Source organism: Ailuropoda melanoleuca, chromosome 11 (genome assembly GCF_002007445.2).
Source record: "Ailuropoda melanoleuca isolate Jingjing chromosome 11, ASM200744v2, whole genome shotgun sequence".
NCBI lineage: Eukaryota > Metazoa > Chordata > Mammalia > Carnivora > Ursidae > Ailuropoda > Ailuropoda melanoleuca.
The window spans coordinates 33680218-33706993 of NC_048228.1; the positions used below are offsets into that span (position 1 = coordinate 33680218).

The 26776-nt window shown below is 37.0% G+C and overlaps 1 protein-coding gene across 4 annotated transcripts in view; it reads left to right on the forward strand.

Annotated features, from left to right (window-relative positions):
• Window positions 1-26776, forward strand: part of UNC5C (unc-5 netrin receptor C) — a 338832-nt gene that overhangs the window by 171562 nt on the left and 140494 nt on the right. For 2 of the 4 annotated variants that reach the window (XM_019795351.2, XM_019795352.2), the window contains exon 2: window positions 20007-20231. In XM_019795351.2, coding sequence (XP_019650910.1) covers window positions 20007-20231 — 225 coding nt within the window. The remainder of the gene's footprint in view (window positions 1-20006; window positions 20232-26776) is intronic. The other 2 variants (XM_002915290.4, XM_019795353.2) reach the window with 1 other exon arrangement.

Below are 26776 nucleotides of genomic sequence, written 5' to 3' on the forward strand. Positions count from 1 at the left end.
ATGCTTACCTTGACTTCATTTCTTAAAAATTATAAACTTGTACTTTTCTCGTTTGGAAAGTAGGTAATTCCAGGTCTGTTTTGTGATTAGGCCAGACAATGGGTTTGTAGTACCTTTTCTCCACAATATTCCACGGAAAAAATTGAATTTCTTTTCAAATGAAAAAAAAAACCCTGCTTCTCAGACAATTCTTTAGGGTGGAGAAATTCCAGGGGAAGTGTTACTTGGATAAAAGTTAAATCCTGGATAACAAGGAAGATACTGCTCTGTAAATGAGTGGCAGAGCTCAGATCTCTAGAAATGACCGGTCATCCCAGACAGCCTGGGTCTCATTATTTCACTTGCCTTTTATGTGGTTTAATCTCAATAACTTTTCATATGCATTGATAGTTAGGGCATGTGTAGTTTTAACTCTATGTATCTTAGAAATTGATCTTTTTAAAAAGATCATTTGACATTCCGGCATGTATTTGAGGGTTGAGAAGAACACTTTTAAATATGATCTGAGCCATCTGAAGTAGCATTATGGAATAAAATCTTTGAACAGTATTATGAAATAAAATTTTCAGTGAGGATGTGCTTGTAAAAGCAAAGTGGGCTACTATTTCTGCTAGAAAATTAGAAGAATAAATTATTCGTATTGTTTGTTTTGTTTATACTGTGCTGTGCTTGATAAAGTCTTTGGCAATGCCTAGAAAAATACATAAGCTGCAATGAATAAGGTAAATCACTGAGGAGATTGGTAGGGCAGGAACATTATCAAGGCGATGATGATAATGAACTTAGGAGAGTGATGGCGTGATTGAGCGTAAACTCAATGCCAGGCACTGCCGTAAACACTTTCCATGTAGAAACTCATTTCCTCCCCACAGTAAACTTAGTTGTTGGGAAGAGCTTGCAGATGGAGAAAAAGCACTAAGATACACGTCCCGAGTCACAGCGCTAAAAGGGCAGAACCCTTGTTCGAAACCTGCCACGTGGCCTTCGAGCCCGGGCTCCGAGTCCCTGGGCTCCACTGCCTTCTCTGTAAAACCAGCGTGTGGAGTCACGTAGTCTTTGCAGGGTACCGCAGGTTTGCTTCTGAGCCTTTTAGCAGCTAAACCAAAGCTGCAAATGCGGTCATAGTGTCTGTAAGTTGAAAAAAAAATCATCTGAGAGAATTAAGAAATGAAGTACCTGCTACACGTCCTTGGAATTGCCTCACTGCACCATATACTGAATCATACTGGACCTAAACTATGCCCCTGTATCAAGAATGCGATATAACTCTTGACGTGCCCACACCTCGAACATCAGCAAATGAGTAAGAGCCAGGTAAGCACAATTGTTTCTTTGCCAGCTCAGCTGAGAGCCTGGCCTTTCAGCCTCCAGACGTTCGGGATTTTGCGACACGCAGGCCAGAGGGTACTTCAGAAAGTTTCAAATCGTGGGACAAGACTGTAGGACTGCAGCAGNGGGGGTGGCAGTGGAGCTGGGTGATGTTGAACATGCAGCCAAATCAGTGGCAGATCTTTATATGTGGATAAATACGGTTGTGGATGTGGATGGATTTGGCATCCCAGCACTTATTAAGAGTTTGGCCAGCACGATTCAAATGCCAGATTACAACTGCTTCTTCCAGAAGAGTGAAGTTCAATATCTAAGTAAAGCAAAGCAGTCAATCCAAGCCCAGAGACTGAAGCCGTCTTGTCCTTTGGAGGAGACGCAGGCAGCTCTGAGTTTGAGTCCAGGGCTGAGGCATCAGGCGATCTTCCTTAGAGTGGCCGGGGGAGCTGGGGCTGCTATTTCCCCCAGAAAAGAAAAGAAAAGCGGCATCTCCCGAAGGTCTCCCAGATTTGTTGTGGTTGGTGGTGGGGGCGGTGGTGTGGTAACTCAACACTGAACTACCTTGGCACTGCCTCCGAGGGGGCATTATATCAAAGAACTATTTTTTTCTCTCTCTCCCTCTGTCTTTTGTAACTGAGAACAAGAGAGAAGCAAAACCTCTTTTATTCAGTGCCTATTAATCACTATCAAAACATGCAGCTGTTGGATTCATTTAGATATTCATTTACTTATAGTTTGATTTTGCCACTTAAAATGAAGTGTTATCACTGAGGCAACAGTGTGAAAGTAGGTGGTTGTAAACGACCTTTGAGTCATGAAACCTCTACTTGTTTTGCCACATAATTAATCTGATGTTCGATGAATCTCCCCCTGCCCAGAGACCTTTGTAATCCTGAGACGCAGCATTTTATGTTTACAGATGCTTGATTAGTGGTGCCTCTGCAGGCTGATGGCTCACGGATGATAGCACAGCCCAGGAAGGCCAGTGGGATTTGCCTCTGGTTTGGGTACTGGTAAACCTGGAGTGCCAGCTGTCTGTCACAAACGCTCCTTAAAAACTCAGCGTGGCCAATAATCAGTTCGTGAAAAAATGCAACAGCCAGGGACTTTCATGAAGATTGCAAATCTCTATTGGTGCAAATGTTTGGCTGGCCCAGTGGAGCTGGGGTTTCTGTGTATTACTCCAGGGGATGGCATTTACATAAGCTGTGGTGTGAATGGCGCCCCCTAGCGTGGTGTGACGTGGTAGCTCTGCATTTTATATCGTCCCCAGTTTTTACTTTTTTTTTTTTTTACAGTAGCCTGTTATTATTTAACACATTTATGTCCCTGCTTGCCTCTGAACTCCTACAGAACTATTTGTATTTTCTTATTTTTCATGTTGCCAAACTGTGGCAAAGTGCCCATGGCCTAGGAAACTTGTTTTAAGGCTTCTTCATTTAATCAAATAAAAGTGAAACATATTTTGTAAAGCCAAGAATTTTAGCTTTTGTGTTTAAACACATAAGAACTTCTTGCAAGTGTTATTCATATTGGTATGTCCGCTCAGTCTTCACACTGTAATTGTTAAGAATCTTCAGGAGACAAGTGAAAGAAGACCGACTTAAACATGGTTAAGGTCAAAAGAAAAGACTGAATTTAGTGGTTCACATAACAGACATCCCAGAGTCAGATCCATCTGACTTCAATCCAGATCCACTGACCCAAAAGACGACCTCAGGGCATTCTCTCTATCTCCCTCAGTTCTGCCTTTCTCTGTGTGGCTTTTTCCATCCCCCATCAAGATGGCCACTAGCAGCGCCATACTAGCAGACAGTCCTTTCAGCAGTCATTTCCCTTCTGTACAGTAAAATCCCAGATTCCATTTTGATGGCACTACCTTGGGTCATGTGCTCGCCCTGGACCAGTAATTGTGGTCCCAGGATTGGAATCTCTGATGGGATGGAGGGGAAGAGAATGGGAAACTGAACCATATGGCCTGAGAGTGTAGGAAACGTTTCGGTCACAAAACAAGAAGTGGATAGTGGACAAAGAAAAATGTGTGTACACGACATTATCCTCCGTTTAACAGGTGATGAAACTAAGGCTTAGAGATGATACTGTCTTGACAATGTGGGTCTCCTGGCACTGAGTCCAGTATGTTCTGCACATTATGTCCCACTTATGCAGTCTTTCCTGTAATGTATTAGGTTAGCAGGGAATCAGTAGTAAGGACTTTTTTCAGCCCCGTAGCATGGTACTCTGAGAATACTGAAGACCTGGAAGCAGTGAATGGGTAAACTGAAAATAAGAGTCATGAGAATATTTTTTTTAAGTCTGTTTCAGTGGGATTCAACTTGATTTCCCAATTTATGAAAAAGGTAGCTTGATTTTCCTGACAGGTCAGGCACGTGGAAGTTTTCCCTGAAGTACCAGCAGTGATCTCAACAGAAACAATCAAGTTCAGATAGCTTCCTCGTTCCTCTGTTCTCCTGACTATTTGAAGGATTTAATTTGCTTTCCTTTAGATGTGGTTCTGGTTTTGGTGAGAGTGAAGCGGCACTTTGGCCCGAGGGACATGTGTGGGTTCTGGAGAATCACGGGCATTGGATCTGACCACAGCCCACACTGCCTTGGAGATGTTTTCACAAATACTGCATGATCCTGCATCCACATTTGCACAAAGCAGCATATCTTTGATGCTCACATTTATGTTAGTTTAGTTTTATTTATTTTTTGGTTCACTTTTTGTAGCAGTGGGCCTAGCAGGTACGAAAAGGATAATGATTTCACAAGAACTTGAGTTGAACCCTTACAGAGGAAGAGGGAGTTAGGGGTCTGCCTTGAAATCAACCTGCTTATTTAAGTAGATTTAAAGAAACACAGAGCATGAAAACAACAAATCAGCCTGACTTATCTAAGAGGAGTGGATAAAATAGTCCCTGCAGGAGGAAACGTGTAACCCAATCCAGTAGTTCATCACATCTTCATGAAACCTTGAAATAGCTCTATGAATTTATATTGTTTCCGAAAGCTATGTGAGCCGTGCTGTCTTGCCCTGCCCCACTGTGAACCCTGAAATCAATCCATTGCTCTCTCAAACTTTGGGAAAATGATATGCTGCTGATGTCAATGAACTAGCTGCATTCACAGGATGGTTTTTCACTCCCTGAGTTTACTGAAGTGGAAGACGGAGAGGGTATGCCTTTCTGAAAATAACCACATGTGCTCAAAGACCTAGATTTTCCAGGCATGAGTGCATTTCTGATAAAACACCTCTTTAACATGAGGAAACCTTGTGATTCTTCCTTTCCACAAATCGTTTGCCTCCTTTATATTTGTAAAGATTGTCAACTCTTATTTCTTTTTTGGAGGTTTGATAAAACAGAGGCCTCGGAGAAGGGAAGATGGATCCTGTTCAAAGAAATCCACCTCCTGAAACAAAGGAGGCCAGAGCTGCGTTCGCAGTGTCCCTCAGCTGTATCCCACCTTTCCACAAATCACCCTCCTCTGCCTCAGTCTCCATTAGTTCCTAATCATTATTTATATTATAGATATTCTGAAGAAGCACTTTAGAGGCGGAGAAAGTGCAACTTACGATATTTCTGGCTCAAGAATAACACCTAGGACTTGTTTTATTTTGCAGCGAGTTGCACTACAGATCTTCAAGTATTTTCCTTACATCTTTTTACAGATTGTCTTGGCTTGTTACTACTTATTTGACGATAATTTTAACAGTGCTAATACCTCACTCCGTGTAGCAGTTAACAGTTTTCAAATTGCTTACATATATTCTGTGCCTATTGTGTTTTATTATTCCTCTCCCTATTGTGGACAATGATTTGCTAAGTCTGTTTCCTTTAATGTAGACCATAGCTTTTCTAGGTGATTTAAAGCAGTTATTATGAATATGTTGGTTGAATAAATTAGAAAGTAAACCAAATAAAAGAGCAGTAAGAACATATCATTGTGACTTCTGGAGACTAGCAGATAGAGCACGTATAAAATTATATTAAAAAGGTGGCATTTATGTATTTCCCATTTTGACCGGTAACTCATAAATAGGAGTTGGTGCCTCCTTGAGAAGATCCGCAGAGCTGATTCCTCATCAGATGATTCTCTAAGTGTGTGTGTTGAATGTTCGTCAAAGGAAATTACTGCTGCTTGGGGGTTGGGTGGACCTTGGACAAGCTAGTTGGCTTCTTTGTGCCCCTGCTTTTTCATCTGTGTAGTAATGGAGATAACAGTGTCACCCATAGTGTTGTAAGACCTACGTGAGGGGATAAATTTTGAGTACGTAGGGGGGCACCTGGCCTTTATAACTGCTTTGTATTTGTTATTTTTATAGTTGTTTTAATGTTGTCCCTAACAATAATACCGTAAGAGAATCATGGACAGTGATTTGATAAATCAGAGTTTTCACATTATGGGAGGCAGCATCACTCAGGCTTACCCGACCAGGAGTACCTGGATTCCTTTCCCAGCAATTCCATTCATTGGATGGACAGTCTTGGGAAACACACTCAAACTTTCAAAACCCAAGTTTCCGTCTATGAAAAATATAAGTAGCTTATTATAAAAGTTGTGCCCATAGGGTAGCTAAAAAGTGAGATGGCAATGAGATATCATTAAATAATTTTTTTTAAATGGTGTCATAAGAAAACTTCACATCTTCTTACACACAGTCTCTGGCTTTAAGCAAGTGATGGTGGAGCCCATCATTAAATCTCATTCAGTCTTTTGTCCTAGAGCTGAGTACCCTGGATCAACAACAAAGGGTATGTGTCTGATCTTTACATTTTAAACAAAGAAAAGTAATATTTTCTGTTTATTTGTGAAATGTAAAAGTAGGTTTAAAGTAATTGACACTGTGGCAAGTTTTAATTTGATCTTAACAGAGAAAATACCTTAGCAGTGCTGTATTTCCAGTCTTACCTCCTTATTTCCTTTCATCTTCACTTTTGTTTTCTTCTAAATACATGACAATATTAACAATGCCACTTAATTCTGAGGTCCAATATGATTCCCAAAATAAATTTTATTGGGAATAGGTTCAACTGTACTGGTTGGTTAATCCTTTTCCATTTTTTGTTGAAGAATTTAGTTGTAGATCCCCGAAAAATTATGTCCAAATATAGTAATACATTTTCCTTTAAAGTTTAACTGTCTTTAAATGAAACCAGAGTTTTTGGAACTTTTTGTTTACTTGTAAACTTCTAACAATGTTGAAGCATTTGTCATATTTCAGCATCTAGTCCTTATCTGAAACATCAAGGTAGACTTAGGTCTTGAAAGAGTTTTTATTTTATAAAAATAGCTTACCTCTTTCAACTTCGTGTAAAGATGGCAGGCTAGGCTAAAGTGACAAAGAATGCCTTAAGGGGAACTTTGAATGAATAACTTTGAAGGAAAACTATTTTCACCGAAGACTTGTCCAGATTTAATTAGTTACGGGGGTTAAAAGCAGAGAGAAAAGGCTAGGAGCCTAGAGGGACTTTAGGAATAAAGTGTCAAGGAGAAGTGAGGTCTCACATGGAGAAGGAAGTGTTACTACTTTAAGGTTTAATAATTTTGTGACCCAGTGTCAAGTGTTGTGATTTCCAGTGGCAGGGGAGGTGAAAATGTGAAACATTAACCAACCCTGTACCTTGCTGGAGGTGATTCATACCCTTACTATCTTCTTCAGTATACTGGGTATATTATCTTTCAAAACAGTAAATTTTGAAAGAATGTATTTGCTCCATCAAAAGGGATAAAAAGTAGGAATATTGGCTCATAATCAGTACCCTCCCACAATAAGTGAATTAATCCTTTCCTGGCAAAGTCATGAAATGTTAATTTATATCACATGCCACTTGGAAACTATAATTTTAAAAAAGACACACACATGGATCCAGAATTCAGTTACCAGAGCTAAAGATAACAAAGATATTAATAAAGGTTGTGATGCTTGTTTGTTTCTGTTTTAAAACATGTGCAGAAATTTTGGTGTCATGCAAACATTACTGAAACTATAAATATGCAGTGTTTTTTAGTTTTTGATTTTTTTTTAAAGATTTTTATTAATTTATTCGACAGAGAGAGAGACAGCCAGTGAGAGAGGGAACACAAGCAGGGGGAGTGGGAGAGGAAGAAGCAGGCTCAATGGCAGAGGAGCCTGATGTGGGGCTCGATCCCATAACGCCGGGATCACGCCCTGAGCCGAAGGCAGACACTTAACCGCTGTGCCACCCAGGTGCCCCTTGATGTTTTATTTTTAATATTGGATGTTACCTTATCCTAAACAGTGGTTAGAACATAGTAGGCATATGATAACACCAACTTTGGCAAGGGATGGATCAAGTGAGGCAGAGAATTTTCTATGAAAAGCAGGAATCAATATGAAACATATGCATATATATTTCCTTTTATATTTTATTGCTATATCTGTATCCACATGTATTTGCACATACATAAATAACTGCATGGAGAAAGACTCAGAACAGACACACTAGTGTCAAAAGTTGGTAGAAATTGGGAGTGGGATTGGGAGGGGGCTTTCCATTTTTGTTATTTGTTTCTTTATTATAGAATTTTAGCAACTGGAATAAATAAAATTTAAAATATGCAATTTTTTATAAAACAGTAATGGCATTGAAAGGCAATAGTCAATGGGGTAGCTCAAAAATAAGAAGCTAGAATAAATTATCAAGTGAATTAGAAGGGGGTATTGAAATGGTGCTACGGAGCTTACATAATCAGAAAATATATGCCAGAGCCATGAAATCTTGAGATTGGCCTGGGACATCTACTCCCGCCACTTGATAGCCACACAATCTCAGACAAGTCACTCAGACTGTCTGGGCCTCTATAAGATGAGACAGTTGAAACAAAATTCTATGTAGATATTTAACTATACAACACATTACCTCTCTACTGCCACAAGCAATGCTCACTCATGTTTTCCCCACCCCACAGTTCTCGTACAGGCACCCAGCCAGGGAGACAGGGCACAGAGAAATAAAGCAGTTCTCTGAGCATTTTCCCCCCACCTTTGGATCCCTGGCCTCTCTCCCACAGTCTTGAGCACAGTCATGATGGAAGCATAGACTTCTTGACTAGAGGACTTCTAGAATGCTCTCATGTTCTAGAAGCTCTGCTCTTTATGATGTGTATGGTATACTCACACCTTGGATTTTTGTTCACACCATACAGACATACTTATCAACCTACCTACCTAACCACACTTACGAAAAGCAATAGATCGTTGGGAACTTGATGAGGACCAGCACCGGGTTCCCGACTCACAGCAGTGTTTCTCTCACCACCTTCTGCTGGCTCCTCCAACTCGGTCCCTGAAAGTAAACACATTTAGAGGAGTGATAAGGTAAGTGGTGGTGGTGTGTAGGGAGATTACAAATGAGAAAGCAAATTCTGACGTTTTATTTATAAATTATGTCCAGAATTTTAAAAGAGGAAAACTGTAGTGAGACAAAACTGTTTTCCACACCCTTAAGAAAGAATAAGGACTCTTAAGAGGACACTAATACAAAATCTAAAGTTTTATTTTTTATGAAGTAGGAAAATAAAGAGTAGTCACTTCTCTGCTTTTGAAAAAATCTAGAAGCTTACAGTTTTAGGAATTCATGTATCTTTTCATCAGTTTACTCCACAAATATCATCCTTTGGTCCTGCTACATGCCAAATATGGCTGGTGTTACAGATTCGTGAATGAATTACACATAATTGTATTGAAATAAGCTCTCCGTGTAGTGGGGCACAGAAAAGGTAAATGTGACCTACCACTACGTGTTAAATGCAATGACATAGCGTTGCATATTATGTAGTGTTAACTCAGAGTGAAGACAGCAAACCCATACTCAAAGAGTCTAGAATGAATTCCTGGAGGGGGTAAAACTTAAGATGAACTTGGACAGAAGAATAGGAGTTTACTAGGCACCGGTCAGAAAAGATACTTCAGGAAGACAGATTAAAGAGTTCCTAATGCTCAAGGATACTTAGGAAAATGAGAGAGAGTTAGTATCCACGACAGCAATGCAACAAGAAAGCAATACAAATAGTTATCGTACGTGAAGATCTTATCTGTGGCCACCTCTATGCTGAATCACTCCTGTTGCCTTATTTCATGTACCCCACACACTATCACTACATTGCTTTGTCTGCCCATTTTAATGTATTTTTTTTTAAAGAGTTTATTTATTTACTTGAGAGTGAGAGAGAGCAGGAGAAGCAGCAGAGGGAGAGGGAGAAACAGGACACTGGGATCATGACCTGAGCCAAAGGCAGATGCTTAACTGACTGAGCCACCCAGGTGCCCCCGCCTGCCCATTTTATAGTCATGGAAACTGAGATGAGGTGAAATGCCAAAAATCAAACACGTAGTAAAAAGTGGTGCTGAGTCTCAAATCCAAGTCTGTGTGGTCCCAAAGTCAATTTTCATAGCGATTACCCAATTCATAGTACAAAAACCCAAAGTCTGTGTTCTCCCCTGCACCCATTTATTCAAAAAGTGTATATTCAGTTCCAAAGACTATAATAAGCACCAAGTATACAAAGATGAATTAGAGCCAGTTAGTTCACTACAAAGTTATTACAAAATGCAGTGCTAGAAATATTTTTAAACCCCTAACAAATTTGATGGTGGGGCTAGGGGAGAGGTAGGCTCTAGGCTGGCAGAGGTAGGAAAGGCAGAGAAAACTTCCTGGAGGAAATGATGGCCTGAGCTGGAGCTTAGAGGAGGAGGAGGAGCAGGTGAACTAGGAGAGGAGGGGCACTGAAGCAGAAGGTGTAGGAACTGCACGTTGTATCCAGAGGACAGTAGATGGCCTGTGTTGCTGGAATGTAGAGGGCAGGGAATGGAGTGGTGAGAAAGCAGGTGCGACGGTACACACACGTTAGACCGTGGAGGGGCTTGTGTACCATGCTGATGAGCTTGCATTTATCTCATAAGAAGTGAGGTTTAGGATTTTAAACAGAGAAGTGGCTTAGAACTTGCCTTTAGTCAGGAGGCAAAGGATACCACCTATAAGGCTTTGAAAATGTCTGGTGAGAAATGATGATGGCAGTGGAATCAGAAACAGAGAAAAAGAGGCAGATTCAAGAAACACGGAGGCTGTAAAATTAGTAGGCCTGTTGATTGTTTTTATGTTGAAAGTGAGAAAGAGGAAAAAGTCAAAGACAATTCTTAGTTGTGTGGCTTGGTGGAATCCTAGGAAAGATCAAGATTTTATAACTTTGAAGTTTCCTATAGTCATGAACTTCATTATGAAACTGTATATTTTAGGTGTATTATTAATTATTTCACTAAATTTAAGGGATAATTTTTTCATTCCACATTCACTAAAAAGAGTTTCTAATTTGCATGTGAAATCTGAGATTATAGTTTTTTAATGGTCACATTTTAAAAATATAAATTAAAAATATAAATAAAAATATTTTTATAAATAAAGATTAGTGTTCTTATCATTGATCATTATCGTTTTTAGGTCTAATTTTATGGCTGAACATTGTATGCATATTGCCATAGATTTTATTTTCATAGTTTCCAATATTTTGAATTTAATTATTATTCTTAATTTGGTGACATTTGTCTCCTTTGCTATCTCATTCTAGTGCTCTGATATATTCAGTTTCCCTTACAGGTGACTGTTGAACTTCTCAGAAGCTGGGTTATGGGTGTTTAGGTTCTTTGTTCTATTTTTCACATACTTGAAAATTTCCATCAAAGTTAAAAAACATATACAGATTTTTTGAAAAGTATATAGATATAGACAGATTACATTCAGATCATTTGAATTATCATAGTACATTACTATGGAGAAGTAATTAATATTTTTCATAGTTCTTAGAGCAAGTAATCAATTTTAGATGTGTTCACTTCAATTGAATAAAAGTTTTAGAATCTCCTAGATATCTGATGGAGTTGGACGATAGTAAGGAATACAGAAATGACTGGGACTCTCAAATTGCATTAAAGGACTTTTACAATTGAATAGTAAGGAACAGTTACCTCTGGGAGGATTAGGACTAGATTCCTCAGTGACATTGAGATAGGCAGTGAAGAGTCAGTAAGAAATATGGCATCATGTACACAGCACTACATGCACATGGGAAAACATTGAAAAAGCTACCTTAGTGTGAAATATGGCACCACCAATTTTAGCTTTGGTGGAACGGTGGTAAATAAGCTGAAAATGGATCAAAATTTTGGCTGTTTCTGTTGAACACAAAGTTTCCAGCAGAAGCTGTTATGATTCCACCTTCCATTTAGACCTGGGATAGCTGGGGTTGAGAGAGGAAAGTCAGGGGCAAGTCTGCAGCAAAGCCCGTCAGTAGCGTAACTCTTGTTATAATCCATTTGCATGGGTACAGACTTTAGTTTGAGCAGTGGCAATGAAGAGGATAATAGGGATTGATGGTGAGAGAGACAATATGGAGCTGATCTTCATTGTACATGTAGATGAATTGGACCTGATGGGGAGACTGGACTCCAAGCTTCTTACTGTGAGAACGATATTACAGTAAGAAATAAGGAGTTGAGTCAAAAAGAGAAGGTAATGTTAGAGGGAAGATGTTCATCTGATGTTGATGCTGAGGACAGGGTGTTGAACAAAATGAAGTAGTCTAATCCCATCAAGCTTTGATTGTGGGAAGGGAAAAGAAAAGAGGCAACTAACTTAGTAAACAAGCTGATTTGAAAGTGATCGGTGATAAGAAGATATCAAATAAAATGACGTGTTCTTGAAGAAACATTAAGAGATTGAGATTGGGTGATCAAGAATCTCTTCGTGCGGGAGACATCTTGGGCTGAATCCTAAACGGCAAGAAGGAGAGAGATCTTTTCCAGAGGAAAGAAGAGCTTGTACAAATGCCCTAGGGTCGGCCTGATTTGGGTGTGTTCAAAGATACAAATACTAGTCTGCCTGTCTTGAGAATGGTGAAAAGGACATGAGCATAGGAAATGAAACATAGAGACCAGCAGCAATCAGATCAAGTGGGTCCTCATTGGCCTTGGTAAAGAATCCAGTTTCATTCTTGGTCAATGCAGAGGCATCAAAGGATTTGAAGAAGCAAGGGCGTGGAGTGGAAGATTGTGTGTGTGACATGATCTGATCATTGAAGCCAGTGTTGTGGATGAGATGCCCAAGAGAGAGTCTAAAGGAGAGAGAACCTTGGTAAGAATCTGACTATACTCGAACAGCAAAGAACAAAGAAAAGAGTCAAAGAGGTAGGATGGGAAGCAATCTGGTGCTAATGCACAGTTCCCAGGAGAGGAGAAAGTCTCAAATGGAGGGAGAAGTGCAATGAAGTCAAGCGTCAAATGAGGCCAGGAGGTTGAGGAGACATAGCCCTTAGATGTTTCACATTATCTTCCACACACAAAATGTTTTAGATTCAACTTTGATTATTTAGTGAAGGAATGTATGTAGTCCAAGGCTGTTACACTTCATGATATATGACATTAATACTTGCAGAGAAGATAGATATAATTTTTTTAATGTGGGTATGGGATCTGTACTTAAAAATGCTGAAGGACTACCTTTATATATATATATATATATATATATATATATATATTTCTGTTGTATTTTGTGTAAGGATTTCTTCTCATTATTTCTATTGATAGAGTAATTGCTATGTACTTCTATCTTATCATATAGGAACTTCTCTAGGAATAATAATCCAAATGGAAAGGAAAAAAACAAAAGAAACCCTCATGTCCTTGCCAGGCCCTGGACTAGGTATCGGTTATACAGAAATGAATTAAGCATTGTTCCTAGAGCTCTGAACTTGCCTTCTAGTGGGTAGAAATAATAAACAAGAAGAGTAGAGAGCAATGGAAGATGATATCAGGGGCTGAGGTCCAGGATTTGGAGGTGAGGTGGCCTTCAAAAGAAGGGATGCCTGATATCTGAAAAATGAGTAAGAGTTACGAAACAAGGAGATGGTATTGTGGGAAGTGCAATGGCCAATTTGATGTTACCCTGGTAAGGCTACAGTCTCTCTTTCTCCCTTCCTTCCCTCCTTCCCTCCCTCCTTCCTTCCTCCCTCCCTTCCTCCTTCCTTCCTTCCTCCCTTCCTTCCTCTTCCTTTTTTCTTTTCTTTTTTCTTTCTTTCTTTCTTTCTTTCTTTCTTTCTTTCTTTCTTTCTTTCTCTTTCCTTCCTTCCTTTCCCAAAGTGGCATCATTCTATGCAAATTGGTCAAAAACTTGCTTTATTTGCTTAGTTGACTAATGGATACCCTTCTGATTTAATACATACAAATCTGCTCCTTGTTTTTGTTGGCAAAACAGTATTCTCTTGGAAGGACATGTCATAAATAATTACCTAACCATTTCTCAGATGATTGTTAGTTGTTCTTATTCAAATAGTTAATTCCAGCTGCCTTTTTTGTTGAAATATTTCATGTATTTTTTTAATAAACAGTGCCACAGTGAACATCTTTGTGCATGTGCATATGCATATGTATATTATGTATACACATATACACATGTACATTACATACACATACATATAGACATATATAGGCATACATATGTATACATACATATACACATGGGGTATATGCACCTCATATACACACAGACACACACACATATATACATATACATATATACATATATATATACAAGTACACTTTTAAATATATATATATATATATATATATATATATATAAACACACACACCCCTATAAATGCCATTATGTGTGTAAGATGTATTCCAAGAAGTGAGGTAACCTATTTGGAGGTGTGCAGAGATTTTTTATTTTTATTGTCAATTTTTCTCTACCATGATGCCAATTCATACTATAGCCAGTACCTGCAAAGTCACATTTCCTCAATTCCTCATCAATCATACAATTTATTTTAGCTAATCTGATGAGCAAAAATAAGCTTACATTGTGTTTATTAAATTAATTGAGAAAGAGAGTAAATGTATTTTGGAAACATTTTTCTAAGAGCACAGTATAGACCATGTGGCAGAGGTAAAGACTGTAGGCAGGAAAACATTTAGGAGGACTTTATATTAATAAAATTCAGAGATCGTAAAGACTTAAACTGGGGCAGAAGAAGGTGCCTCTCTTTCACAAGTAAGTGCGTCTCCAATAGCATGTTGGTTGACTTTGTCACCATTAATCATGTCTAAATATGATTTTGAAAGTATTTCTTGAAAAGAAGAAAAAAAAAGTTGTTGTTTTTTTTTCTTTTGAAGCTGGAATCATGCAGTACCTCCAAATTGTGTAATACATTTAGGGCATTATATATTCAGCTACTTAAATTGAAATGATGAATCCATTAATATATTGCTTGAAATATAGACCATAGTCTTTGTCTTCCAAAGGATATTTTAATCAAAATATTAAAAATAAGCTAGAGTCTCATTCAAATAGTTAATTTCAGCTGCCTTTTGTTGTAATATATCATGAATTATCTCACTGATGGATGGGCAGCCAAATGCAGATAAAATTAGCTTTGCAGTCATTCATTTTAAATTGCTCTTGAATCATTTGGAAGTAAATTCCATTTCAGAAGAATACGCTTCAGGTCTCAGACAAAGAGATAATAGTCCTATATTTTATGATATAAGCAATAATAGTTTAAGTCTTATGATTCAGAAATATAGAAACTTATGTATTAAGTTGATGAAAATTAAGGCTTGATATGTAGCAATAAAACCAGCAACCTAAGCTTCCTAGATTGATGTTCGTAGCATAGTATTTTCCTGTCAAGATTTAGGTGGAGTGAAAGTCTATAAAAATAATACATGGTACAAAGCTTTCTCTTCTTGTATATAAATGAAAAAAACAAAGGCTATATGAGATAACAGAAAAGGAAATATTGAGAGTTACCTGATATCAAGATGAAAATGGTAATATCGATATTGAGTAATGGTAGAAAGTGGAAAATTAAGTCACATGTTACAGGAGGGTAAAACGAATAATAATATCACATCTAAATTGAAAAGGCAATTATAGTTTTAAGTCATCGTGAATTCAATGTACAGAATAAAGCCAACTTTGGAAATTTTGCTTTGTTAATTTGAACGAACTACATGCAGAAAACTTGTTTAGCAGTTTTATCGATCACGTCATATGGCCCAATTAGCATAATGCCATCCATATTTTCATCTGGGGTGTGCCTTTATACAACATATGATAATTTGGGATAACTGTGGCACATTGCCAGAAATAAGTTCGTTGTCTGAAGTTGCTGTTCACAAATTGAACTCCCACTATCTCCCTGAAGACTTCAGGGCTCTTTGGGTATTTATATTAAGAAATAAAGTAGTAATAGGACACATGCACTGATCTCCCTGCTGAAAAAAGAAATTGTTCTTTTATAGCTTCAAGTCTTGTAACATGACCTTAATAGTATCAGAAAGCTGGTTTATTTGGATAGTAAAATGAATTGCACACTAGCAGCTCATCTCAGTAAATAGTCCCCCGACTCAAGGTAGAATCCCAAGCCTTGTTATCTCCATGTACTGAACTTTAAAATCTCAAACCTTATTATATGCATGGATTAAAGAGTCTGCTAGTGGCATGAAAGATTCAACTTCGGTGTGGCAGGGAATTTACTTGTTTTCGATCAGACACATGAATGGGCCCTGGAGTACATCCAAAGGGACACCCACAAACAAATAAAATCTCACACTTTCCCTTGCACACCATTGCAGACACGCTTGCTTAGAGACTTATTTGGAGGCTGAGTTTCACTCTCTGGAAAAGCATGATTCTTCTAGAAAAATAGCAAATAAGTTCTAAAAAATCCACTAATAAACATATAATTTTAATTCTCAGATTTTTCCGAGCAGTAGAATGATCAGTTAACTGACATTCGTAGACAGGACCGACTTGATGGGTATGTGACCTGCGCTGTCACATTGGACTCTTGGTTTAATGCTCATCTGTCACCATTCCAGAATTCTTTATACAACGAAGATTCCCCCGAATCTTCACTCTGCACTAGGCCACACAAAGTTTGTAGCAAGTCCAGTTTGTAGATCTTACTATTGTTACAAACTTTAGTATTTGTAAATACATTTGAGGCACTATGAACTTAAAATACCTCGTGAACCTTTTCTGAATGACCACAGTTGCCATTTGTAGAATATTAGTGCTTTTATAAGATTTTTACTGACCTCCTATTATGTGCCTGGCACTATGCTAGACTTAATGGAATATAAAAATGAGAATGGCAATAATTCCTGCCTCCAAAAGAGCTTTAAGCATTTGTTATATATTTCTGGCTTTTGAAAACTGATAATAGTTGCATAAAACTGGTTGCCAAAACTGAAAAGTAGATTGCTCAATATGTGTGCAAGGCAAATGCATACACAGTGCAGAGGAGCTAAGTGTTCAGAAAAGGTATTTGTGGACGCTCATTTACAGATGATCATTTTTTTCCCTTGGTATTTGGAGACGATCACTTTCTCATTGTTAAATGAGAAACTTGGTATTTGAAGATGGTCATTTTTTCCTTAGTAAATACACACGATATTTGGAAATGATTACTTTTTCCTTGTTAAATACACATGGTATTTGGAGATAGTCATTTTTTCCTCGTTAAATACATATAGATGTAACCATGCTGGATGTTGAAATACTCAGAAGTTTTCCTTTATAATTTTGGCTGAAGAGAATTGGCTTGCTTGTTTGATTTTCAAAACATACTCTAGAAAACAAAAATTTAAGATGAAATTTCATAAAAAAACAATTTCTGAGATTAATGCTAATACCATTTCTATCTGGAGCAAAGAAAGTATTGTCTTAGCATGGTGGGGGGTTGTTGTCTGGGTCAGTTTACATGGCTGGGTATGGTATCCAGGCCACCTGTTGCAAATGAAGGAGGGAAGAATTTCCCAGCAGAATGTGAGCCCACTGATAATCAGTCCATTCCCATTTTATCAGATCTACCCCCATTATACATATCTTACTGACTCAAGGTCTTGAAAATTATCTTTAGAAGTGCCATTCCCATCCCCTAAATGGGCACTAGAAGTAATGTGCCATATTGCCTGATGTGAATTTATCTAGGCATAGACATACACTGTATGTATGTTATGAGAAATAGTAATAAACTAATATGTCATCGTTGGTTAAAGCATCCCCCTAGATCCAACTTAAGAGATGGGCTTTATGCAGAAACTAGAATGATATGTAAAAGAAACATTGTATTTACCACATAATGAAAATATTTCAGATGATGGAAATCATTCCTTAATAAGTTGCATGTTAAGTATAATTTTACGAACACCTTGATAAATCAACACTTGATGACACTTCAAACCAAGACATAGAATTATTTATCTTTACTGGTAGTGACCCTCTTGTCTTACAACTCAAAATTAGGGAAATACAAAATTAGTTTGTCCATACATTTTTTAAATACATCATTAAATCATTGCTGTTTTTTCCAGCACTTAACAGAGCCCCTTTAGAGTTGAAAACGTATGTGTGACTTTTCCAAGCTCCATTAGTCTTCCCAGTAGTTTACAATAAAATAAGCAGAAAAAAGAAATACATGCTTTTGGCAAGGAAGGGTAATCAATTTTTAGTGCCTATCTTTCTGTAGGATGTGAATACATAAGTACTTTGCTACATGATTGAATAAGGTAAGGTAGTAAACAGTCATCTGATATTTTGCAATCATCATTCCTTCTAAAGGGACAAATCTCACTTTCTAAAACAATGACTGAAAGGAAAGCTTTTTATATTTTGGAAATCTGAATAAATATATTGTTGTAAAATACATACACATTTTGGTATGTATAAATATACGCTCAGAGTAAAAAAAAATTAAATCAACACTGCCTTCTTTAGTAATAATAATTAGAAACAACAGCTAACATTTTACAGAATTTCAGTTCCATATTTTGTGGCCCTCTATTGACTATCAGAACTGACTATCATCACATACAACAATAAGTGCATTGTGGAAAAAAAACCCCAAAAAAGTGAATAAGGCCTTCAAGACCTCAGCTTTATGTTGATGGATCTGTCAATACCTCAGTTCCCCATTCCTTTGCCTTTCTGAACTATGTTTATTTAAGCAGTTTTGAGTGTTCTTGCATATTGACTAAAGAGGCCGAAATTGATGGAAACAAGGTGATTCTTCAGTTAGCTGACAGTTTGGATCCTTGATGTTCAGCAGTGGAAAAACCAGAAATGATGCCCTGCCAGAAGAAAGCAAATGAAGGAAGTAAAGTGAGAAAGCAAGCTAGCTACAGGAAGCATCATTTACATGCCAGCGTCAGAAATTTATAATTTGTGAGGAGCTTTGAAAGCTAGTTGTGTCTGTGATGCAGGTGAAGCCAGTTTTCACTGCAGAACATATTGGCAGAGATCAAACACGGTTACTGTTTGATGGCTCTCCCGTAAACTGGATGGAAAAAGTGCCAGGCCAGGTTTCTTAGTGCCCAAACAAGGCAACAAGTGAATGAATAGTAAAATGAGCTTTAAGGTAACATATGAACAACCAGTCTTTACCCATACTACATCATGCATTTGCTACTGAATGTGTATACTTTTAAAGAACTTTTAAAAACTTTTAATTTGGACCTCACACCTTTAGCCTTCCATATTAGCCTGGGGTGCTTTATCAGCTTACAGAATGAACGGTAGTTTTGCTCGCCACTATCTGTCATAGGAAGAAAATTATCAAGTCTAACTTAGTTTCAGTGTATTGGAAAGACTTTTTACCTTGACTCTGGTGAAATATGATAATAGGGTTTTTGGGGCATTTTTTTAATTTTCTATTTTTATTTGGAATCATACAGAACCCAAGTTATGAAAAACATACTTCCAAGTGTACAAATATCTCAACTGGTTTTGGAGTTTTGTTTATTCAGTGGTATTGAAACAGCAGTCGAAACAAATACATTGGAAGCAATATATTTGATAACTTTTAATGCTATAAAAAATGAGATGACTGACTATTGTTCATGACAATACTCAGTAATATTCTAATGAGAATAGGTTTGACTAGTCATATCATACATCTGATGTTTGAGGTGTAGTTTCTAAATAAGACCAAACAGCATTGCTGGACTCTAGGCTGTACTATCCATCTACTATTGACTGACTTGCTATTATTATCTCTATTTCCAGTGCTGAGAATAATCCTGAGCTCAATAAATACTTTTGGTTGAATGAATGAATAAGTGAATGAATATGTCATGCAGTGGCATCTTTTGAAAATAAAGATAGGTTTGAAACTGAACTTAAAGATCATTAATTTCATGTTCCCAGTATTCCTTTTTGGCTTCTTGCAAAGCACTTAAGGTTTCCCTATGAACCTTACATTTTTCAAACAAATTTCTCTAATGAAATTGTTTTTGCTTTTGTCAGCTCTCAGGCGGAGCCCTGTGTAGCGGGAGGTGTAGTGCTCCATTGGGAAGATCACAGTTTGTGAGTGAGACAAACCTGGGTTCTGATTCCAGTTCCACTATTTACCACATGCATGTTCAGGGCAAGATATTTACCTTCCCTGATGTTGAGTTTTGACATGCTTAAAAATGAGAATAATAACCAAAATATGAGTTGAGCCATCAGTCAAGAGACCTAACGTGCTGCCTGGTGCATAGCAGGCACACACATTGTCAATTAGCTCACTTATGAGTCATTATTTGTAAATGAGCAGCAAGTACATGGCAAGTGGCTACAATGATTTGAAAGTTTTCCACTTTCTTCTTGTTTTAGCAGACGATGACTTCTTTCATGAACTCCCAGAAACCTTTCCATCCGATCCACCAGAACCTCTACCACATTTTCTTATTGAGCCTGAAGAAGCTTATATTGTGAAGAACAAGCCTGTGAACCTGTATTGTAAAGCCAGCCCCGCCACCCAGATCTACTTCAAGTGCAATAGTGAATGGGTTCATCAGAAGGACCACATAGTAGATGAGAGAGTAGACGAAACTTCCGGTGAGTTTTCTGCTGCATTTGGACTACTGTTTAGGGTTTACTTACTTAGTACTTTGGAATGTTGTCATACTGTTCTTTCGATGGTGAGAATACAAATGAGTGATTATCCTTTGGCAAAAGGTATGGTTCAGTTTGGGTAGAATTTGGTGGTCTCGTTCCATGCATTGCAAAGTAAATCCTGACTTGATTCCTGATGGACGTAGTTCATGCTGAAAGAGATAAATGAGAAAAATGAATAGATGGGGACGGGATGAATGGTAAGTGCCCTAGTCAAAGATGAATTTCATTCGTGTGTCAATGTTGGTGTCAGGTCTAAATATCCTGGGGTTGGGAAACATGTTCAACTAAGGAGAAGTAATTTTTATTTACAACTATCAAATGTCAATTCACATACATAATTTCCCCTTAAATTTTTAAACAATTTGTAAATGTTGCAGATTCAAAGTATCCTGTGTCCTTAACTTACATCTAAAAATAAATCCTAATTATCTAACTCTTACCTAAAGTTCAATCGAGAGTGATTGAGAATAGTGATGGTGTGGGATCCAGGAAGAGGTGAAGGCGTGAGTGTAGCCACCATTTGGGTGGGTCTTGATCAGATTACCTTTGTTCCTCGCATGGTGAAAATGCCTGACTTTATTGCTCAGTATATATTATCCCTGACAGTAAAATACTAAAGGCAGAGAGAGGATATAGTAGATTTTAACAAGCTGTGGGATTTTCTTGATAAAAGGAAACTTTCTTGATAGCATCTTTTTACTCCATGATGGGTGACTTAAGATAGTTGTGTAATCTCCTACTGTTATTATAAACTGGAAAGATGTGTATCCTTCCACAGTGGTTTAGGCGCTTTTGCTCTCTAACTGTGAGAATAGCAATTGGAACTTTCAGATCCATTCTACATCTATGATTTTATAATGTTAAGACATATGTCTTAAATATTAAGGTTCCGCTGAACAACATTTCCAAGGTAAATAGGAAGCATTTAAATATCTTTATTTTCTTTCATAACTATCTCTACCTACCAGAATAGATACACGTTTTCAAAATCCAAATGGTAATTAATTCATATTTGTATCCAAAAGTCGGATTAACCAGGGTTGAGCAGAGAGCAGCTTTTGAGGGAGATCTGTGTTTCCTATCTCTCACAACATGAAGGGCGTATTGAGGTGATGGGACATAAAGAAATGGAACAGACTGTGAGAGGACTGAGAAAAGTCATCTTTTAGAAAAGCATGTGAAGCACAGACTGATATAACACAAACGGTCTTAGAAAATCAGGTGGCAGCTCTACATAATTGTCAGTTTGTGAATCGGTCTGCTCTCTGCATGCAGTCTGATGGCTGTAGAAATAACCGGGTATCCAACTGTACGGTAGCTTTACTTCAGGGAATTGTCCCACCTCTCGTTCTAATTACTCAGAATACAACTCCACCAGATGTCTACAAAATCGCAAGTGAATTCGTTTTATTTGTTTCAGCTCATTTACTTGTAAAGATTTCAAACACACAAGTTTTAATGGCAAGAGGCAAAAGAAAGACATCACAAAAGCTAAGATGAAAGTCACAGACATATTAGGGCTTCTCTTTACTAAATTAAGGAAAATGCCTAAACAGGAGGATTAGGAATAAAACCAAAACTGCTCTGATACTGAGCTCCTCTGCCAGCCATACATATAGGTATGCGTGTGTGAACATAGGTGTTTTAGTAAGACATTTCCCTTCTTAAAACATTATATATTTTATTATTTCTACATAAAATTAATTAATATTGCATATGCCAATTATTAAAAATACCTTGTAAAGCAGTTATGTATGGAACTGTGTGGCATGTTTCTCTTCAACTTCAGGATGGGACAGATGAGAACTAAGGGCAGAATTGGCAGCCGCAATGCTTGCACAGTGCCCCTCAGATTCATGGGTGGAGTGGAATGCAGTGTACCTTTGTGCTGTCTTTCATGTCCATCCAAAATTTAACAAGAAAGCCAGCATCCAGACACATGTATTACCTTTCACGTTAGAAAAAAAAAAAAATGATGCCCTCAGAATCGGTACTATCTGGTATGTTCTTAACATACTAGCCTGTGCAATTAGGCAAGACAAATAACTGAAAAATATAAAAATTGTTTTAAAAAGTGGAAAAATGATCATTTTTGACACATAGTATGATATTTGTATATCTGGAAAAAGTGCATTTTTAAATAAAAAATTGAAAAACATTAAGAGAATATAGAAAAGTGGCTGAAAAAAAGATTCATATAACCCATCAACTTTTATTTTCTAGATGGCCATTCAAATTGTAATGGAATAAAAGATATCATTTGTAATAACCATGTAAAAGAAAATGTATGTATAAAGTTAACAAGAAATTTGCAGAATTTTAGAAAGAATAACTTTAAATGCTACTCAGAGTAAGAAAAATACGATGACTTAAATAAGTGGAAAAACTTATCTTGTTCTTGGATAGAAAGACTATATATATATTTATATTTACAATCTTGCAGCTTAAAAAAAAAGGTCTCTTCTGTATGGTTTCAGAGATTGCAGGCTTTGTACAATATGAAAACCTTAAAATGTAGAAAGGCAATATTTTTTAAATGTTTGCTGTTTATAAATGAATCATAAGTCACAACATTGAATGAAAAGTAATTTGTGAAAATAGCTGGAGGAATTCTGAAATAGTAGTATAATGAGGGAACCCCAGCTCTTTGTAAACATATTGCAAAACTAAAGAAGTGAAGAGTTTTATCTGAGCAGAGAATAAGACATACAGATTAATGGATTAAAATAGGGACCAGGAAATACTGTTAAGGCATTTTACAATGTGTTATTGTAAAATGTAACACATTTTACAATGTGTTAAGATTTAAGTCCACAAGGTAGGCAGTTGGAAATTGAATGAATGAATGAGCTAATGAATAAATAAATAAATCTTGAATTTTTATCTCATTTGTTAGAATAAAATAAATTCTTGATGTTAGGGCTTAATGTCACCATCATTACCACCACCACCACCACCACCAGCAGCATCATCCCTAACATCACTAAGGAGAAAATTTTGGCCACTGGTTCGTTGGTTGGTTGGTTGGTTGCAGTGGTGGGCAAAGTCTCTTTAATAAAGACAAAATTAAAAAGTCTCATAAGAAAGCATTCTTAAATTTGAATATCCAAAGCAAGAAAACCACAAAGCCAAGAGACAAATACACACACAGAGGAATATATCTGTGGACATACATTAATCCAAGGGCTAATTTAATTAGTATATTACTAGTTCTTAAAGGATAGTTAAGGAAAAGATCAGCAATCCAGTGGAAAATTGAGCAGAGGTTGAACATGAAGATACAGGAAAAGAAATGCAAATTGGTAAATAAGCATTTAAGATATTGTCAAGGTCAAAACAGTTAGTATAGAGTGTTGGTAAAGGAATCCTTTGTTGATGAGATTGCAAATTGGTACAATCTTTTTGAAGGCCAATTTGAAAATACCTACCAATATTTAAAAGTATATACCTTTCACTCGGTAATTACAAAATTAGGATCTAAAAATAAAATTCCAATTGAGCACAAAGACTGAAATGCAAGGTTGTTTGTTACACCTTTGTTGCAGAGGCGTGTTGAAGACTGTTCATCCCTACATGGACTACTGTGATACTTTTTAAGATAATGAGGTTTCTCTATATGTGAGACTGTAGAAAAATCTCTCACATAAAATTTGAAGTGAAAACCAGAGTACAGAACACTGCATGTAATATGTCCTCATTATGTAAAGGATGCACATATATTTTTGTATGCATTGGGATGTTTTGGAGAAATATATAATACGCAGTTGACAGCTCAAAATCTGGGATGATAGGAGATTTCTTTTATAATTTTGTTTTTTTCCCCAATCCTGTGAATGTGTTATTTTCATAATAAGTAATGAAACCTGAAAAAACAAGTCCCCAAACCATTTTATTGCATCTCTTTGCCTGTTATAAATCTCCAATCGGAACAAGTATTGGGGGAAAATTTGTGGGCTTCTTATATTAGAGCTCTTTGCTTTCCCATGAGGTCAGCAGCATTATAAATGGAATTGAAACTGAAATACTTGGTTTTGGGGAATTTTTTTTCCCTGAGGTTGGATTTACCTGCAAATTTGGTTTTCAACTCTTCACTTAATACCCTCTGATCTATACTCTTATTGGGAATTTAGTGGTTCTTAACAGCAAGAAACGTTAAGAGTACATCAAGTCTTAAAATATGTTACAAATCTGAGAAATTTCTTGGCATTTAAACGATCAAATTGGTCCTAGGATGATGCAGGAGAGAAAGAAGTCACTGCAAATGAGTTTGTTTTTATAGGTAACTCTGCCTCAGAATAATAATATTTGGAAGCATGTTCAGTAGTAATCAGATACATTGAAAAGATCAAATACATGCTCTAAAGTCCTCATCAAAGGTAACTTCACATTGAAAAACTACAAAACAATAAAGCCGGAAAAAAGCAAAATTTCTCCTCCAACTCACAAAATTCTTCCTTTTAAATTATGAAGGTGCTAAATAGACTCTCCAGGTCTGAAATATGAAGTAAATAATGATTTGTACTCACTGAGCAAAGCTATACCATTGATGATAAAATGTACTGATTGAAGATAATTTATTACTGTTAATGTTTGCCTTCCATCATTTAAACCACATTTGCATTTCTTGAAAATATGTAATATAAGAAACAAAAAAGTAGAAAGCAGTATATATTAGATGGTTTGAAAATTTCAATAGTCAGAAGTTCTTGATTTGGTAATATAGTAATAAGTATCTACGTTCATTCAGAATTCCATAGAAATCTTGATCTGTTCAAAATTGTTATGGTTACATTTTTAAGAAAAACTCAGGCTTGGCTGCTTGCTTTCTATTTACTTGAAGTCTTTTCAACCCTTGTTTCCATGGTACCTAAGATTTACCATCGAAAAGCAAATAATTCTCCACTACAAAAAAGCAGGGAGGTTAGAAAACCTCGGCTGGTTTGAAATTTTAATAATCCCCGAGATTTTCCCTTCTCCTCTTTAATTATTCTCACACTAGCAAAATATTATCTGTAGGACCAACTCAACAACAATAAAAAGTTCCAAGCTTCATATCAAATGCCTTGCGTGTATTATGTCATTTAGTTATCACGACAGTCTTATGAGATAATTTCTGGGATTCTCCTTTTGTAAGTGAGAGTAGTAAAGCTCAGCAAGGTAAAGAAACTAACGTGCCCCAAATCACATAGCTAGGAGGTGGCCAAGCAAGATATGAACCCAGGGCTCCCTGATTCCAAAACCTTTGCTCTTGGCCCTATACCCGGTAGCCTCTCCCTAAATTCTGCCATAACTACTGAACGCATAACAGTTTGTCTTTAAAAAGATCTATGAATACATTTTCCCCTTTTCTCGAGAAAAGAAAATCTGGTTCAGAATGTCAGCTAAATATTTATCTTTCACGCTTTCACCTGCTTTTCTGTGTCAGATTTTCTATACCTGAGTCCTTTCTCATTCTGGAATAGCTTGAACTAGTACTTAGGATTTGATTCCTTTTATTCTTTAAGGTCTTTAATATTTTGCCAATTAGCAAAATGGTGAGCTTTAACAGGAAAAAAAAAAAACTGATTAAGAGAAGCTAGAACGGGGCATACATTTACTCCAAAAGGAGCTTTTGCAAAACTGCTGTGCTCACTCAGGTCCTGTTTGTTGCAAGAGTGGCACGATTGAATTTTTCTTTTCTCCTCTTCTAATCCTATTTCAGATGCCTCTTCTCTCCGTCCTGTCACCAAAAACAGAAATGTCAGCTTCATCCCTTACTCCAACAGTCAAAGTGATTATCTGCTACTGCCAGTTCTCAGTATTCTCCTGCAAAACACTCTTCTGCTCTTAATTCTTGCTATAACCCTTCTAGTTTATATAGACCTTTATCATATGCTTCTTAGATGATTTAAGTAGCCTCCAACACCTTCTTGGTTTCAGCCTTTTTCCCAGCAAACCATTCTCCAGGTAGTTGTAGGCTTAAAGCACATGTCCAAGGGATTGTATCATGCCATTTCTTCAATATGTAATGGTTTTCCTATGGCCATGGAATAAAGCTCATCTTCATTGGTCATGTATTCAAAAACACCAGTAGAATTCAGTTACCAGTCAAACTTTCTAGCCTTCTAGAAGTTTCTCTTCCACCACGTGTCCTAGACACTGGGCAAATTTGGGTTTTCCTCTTAAACTGTTTTCGGTGAACCACCAGTGTCTTGTAAGTGCTATTTGGAAAAACAAAAACAAAGAAAGAAACAAAAGCTTTGTGGTCAAATACTTTAGGAAACACTGTAATAATTATATTCCCCTTTTGGAGAAAAGTATAAAGTATATTTTCCTGTAAAAGTCCCAGGAAAGCTCTGCATTGGAAAACTTTTTTTAACCTCATTGTATTTGGCAACTGAACTCCTTTTCACAGAACCTCTCTTAAAATATCATGAGACATTAATGTCATTACCAGGACATGATTTAGGAGATGCTGCTCATACATTTTCAGAGGGAAACTGGAT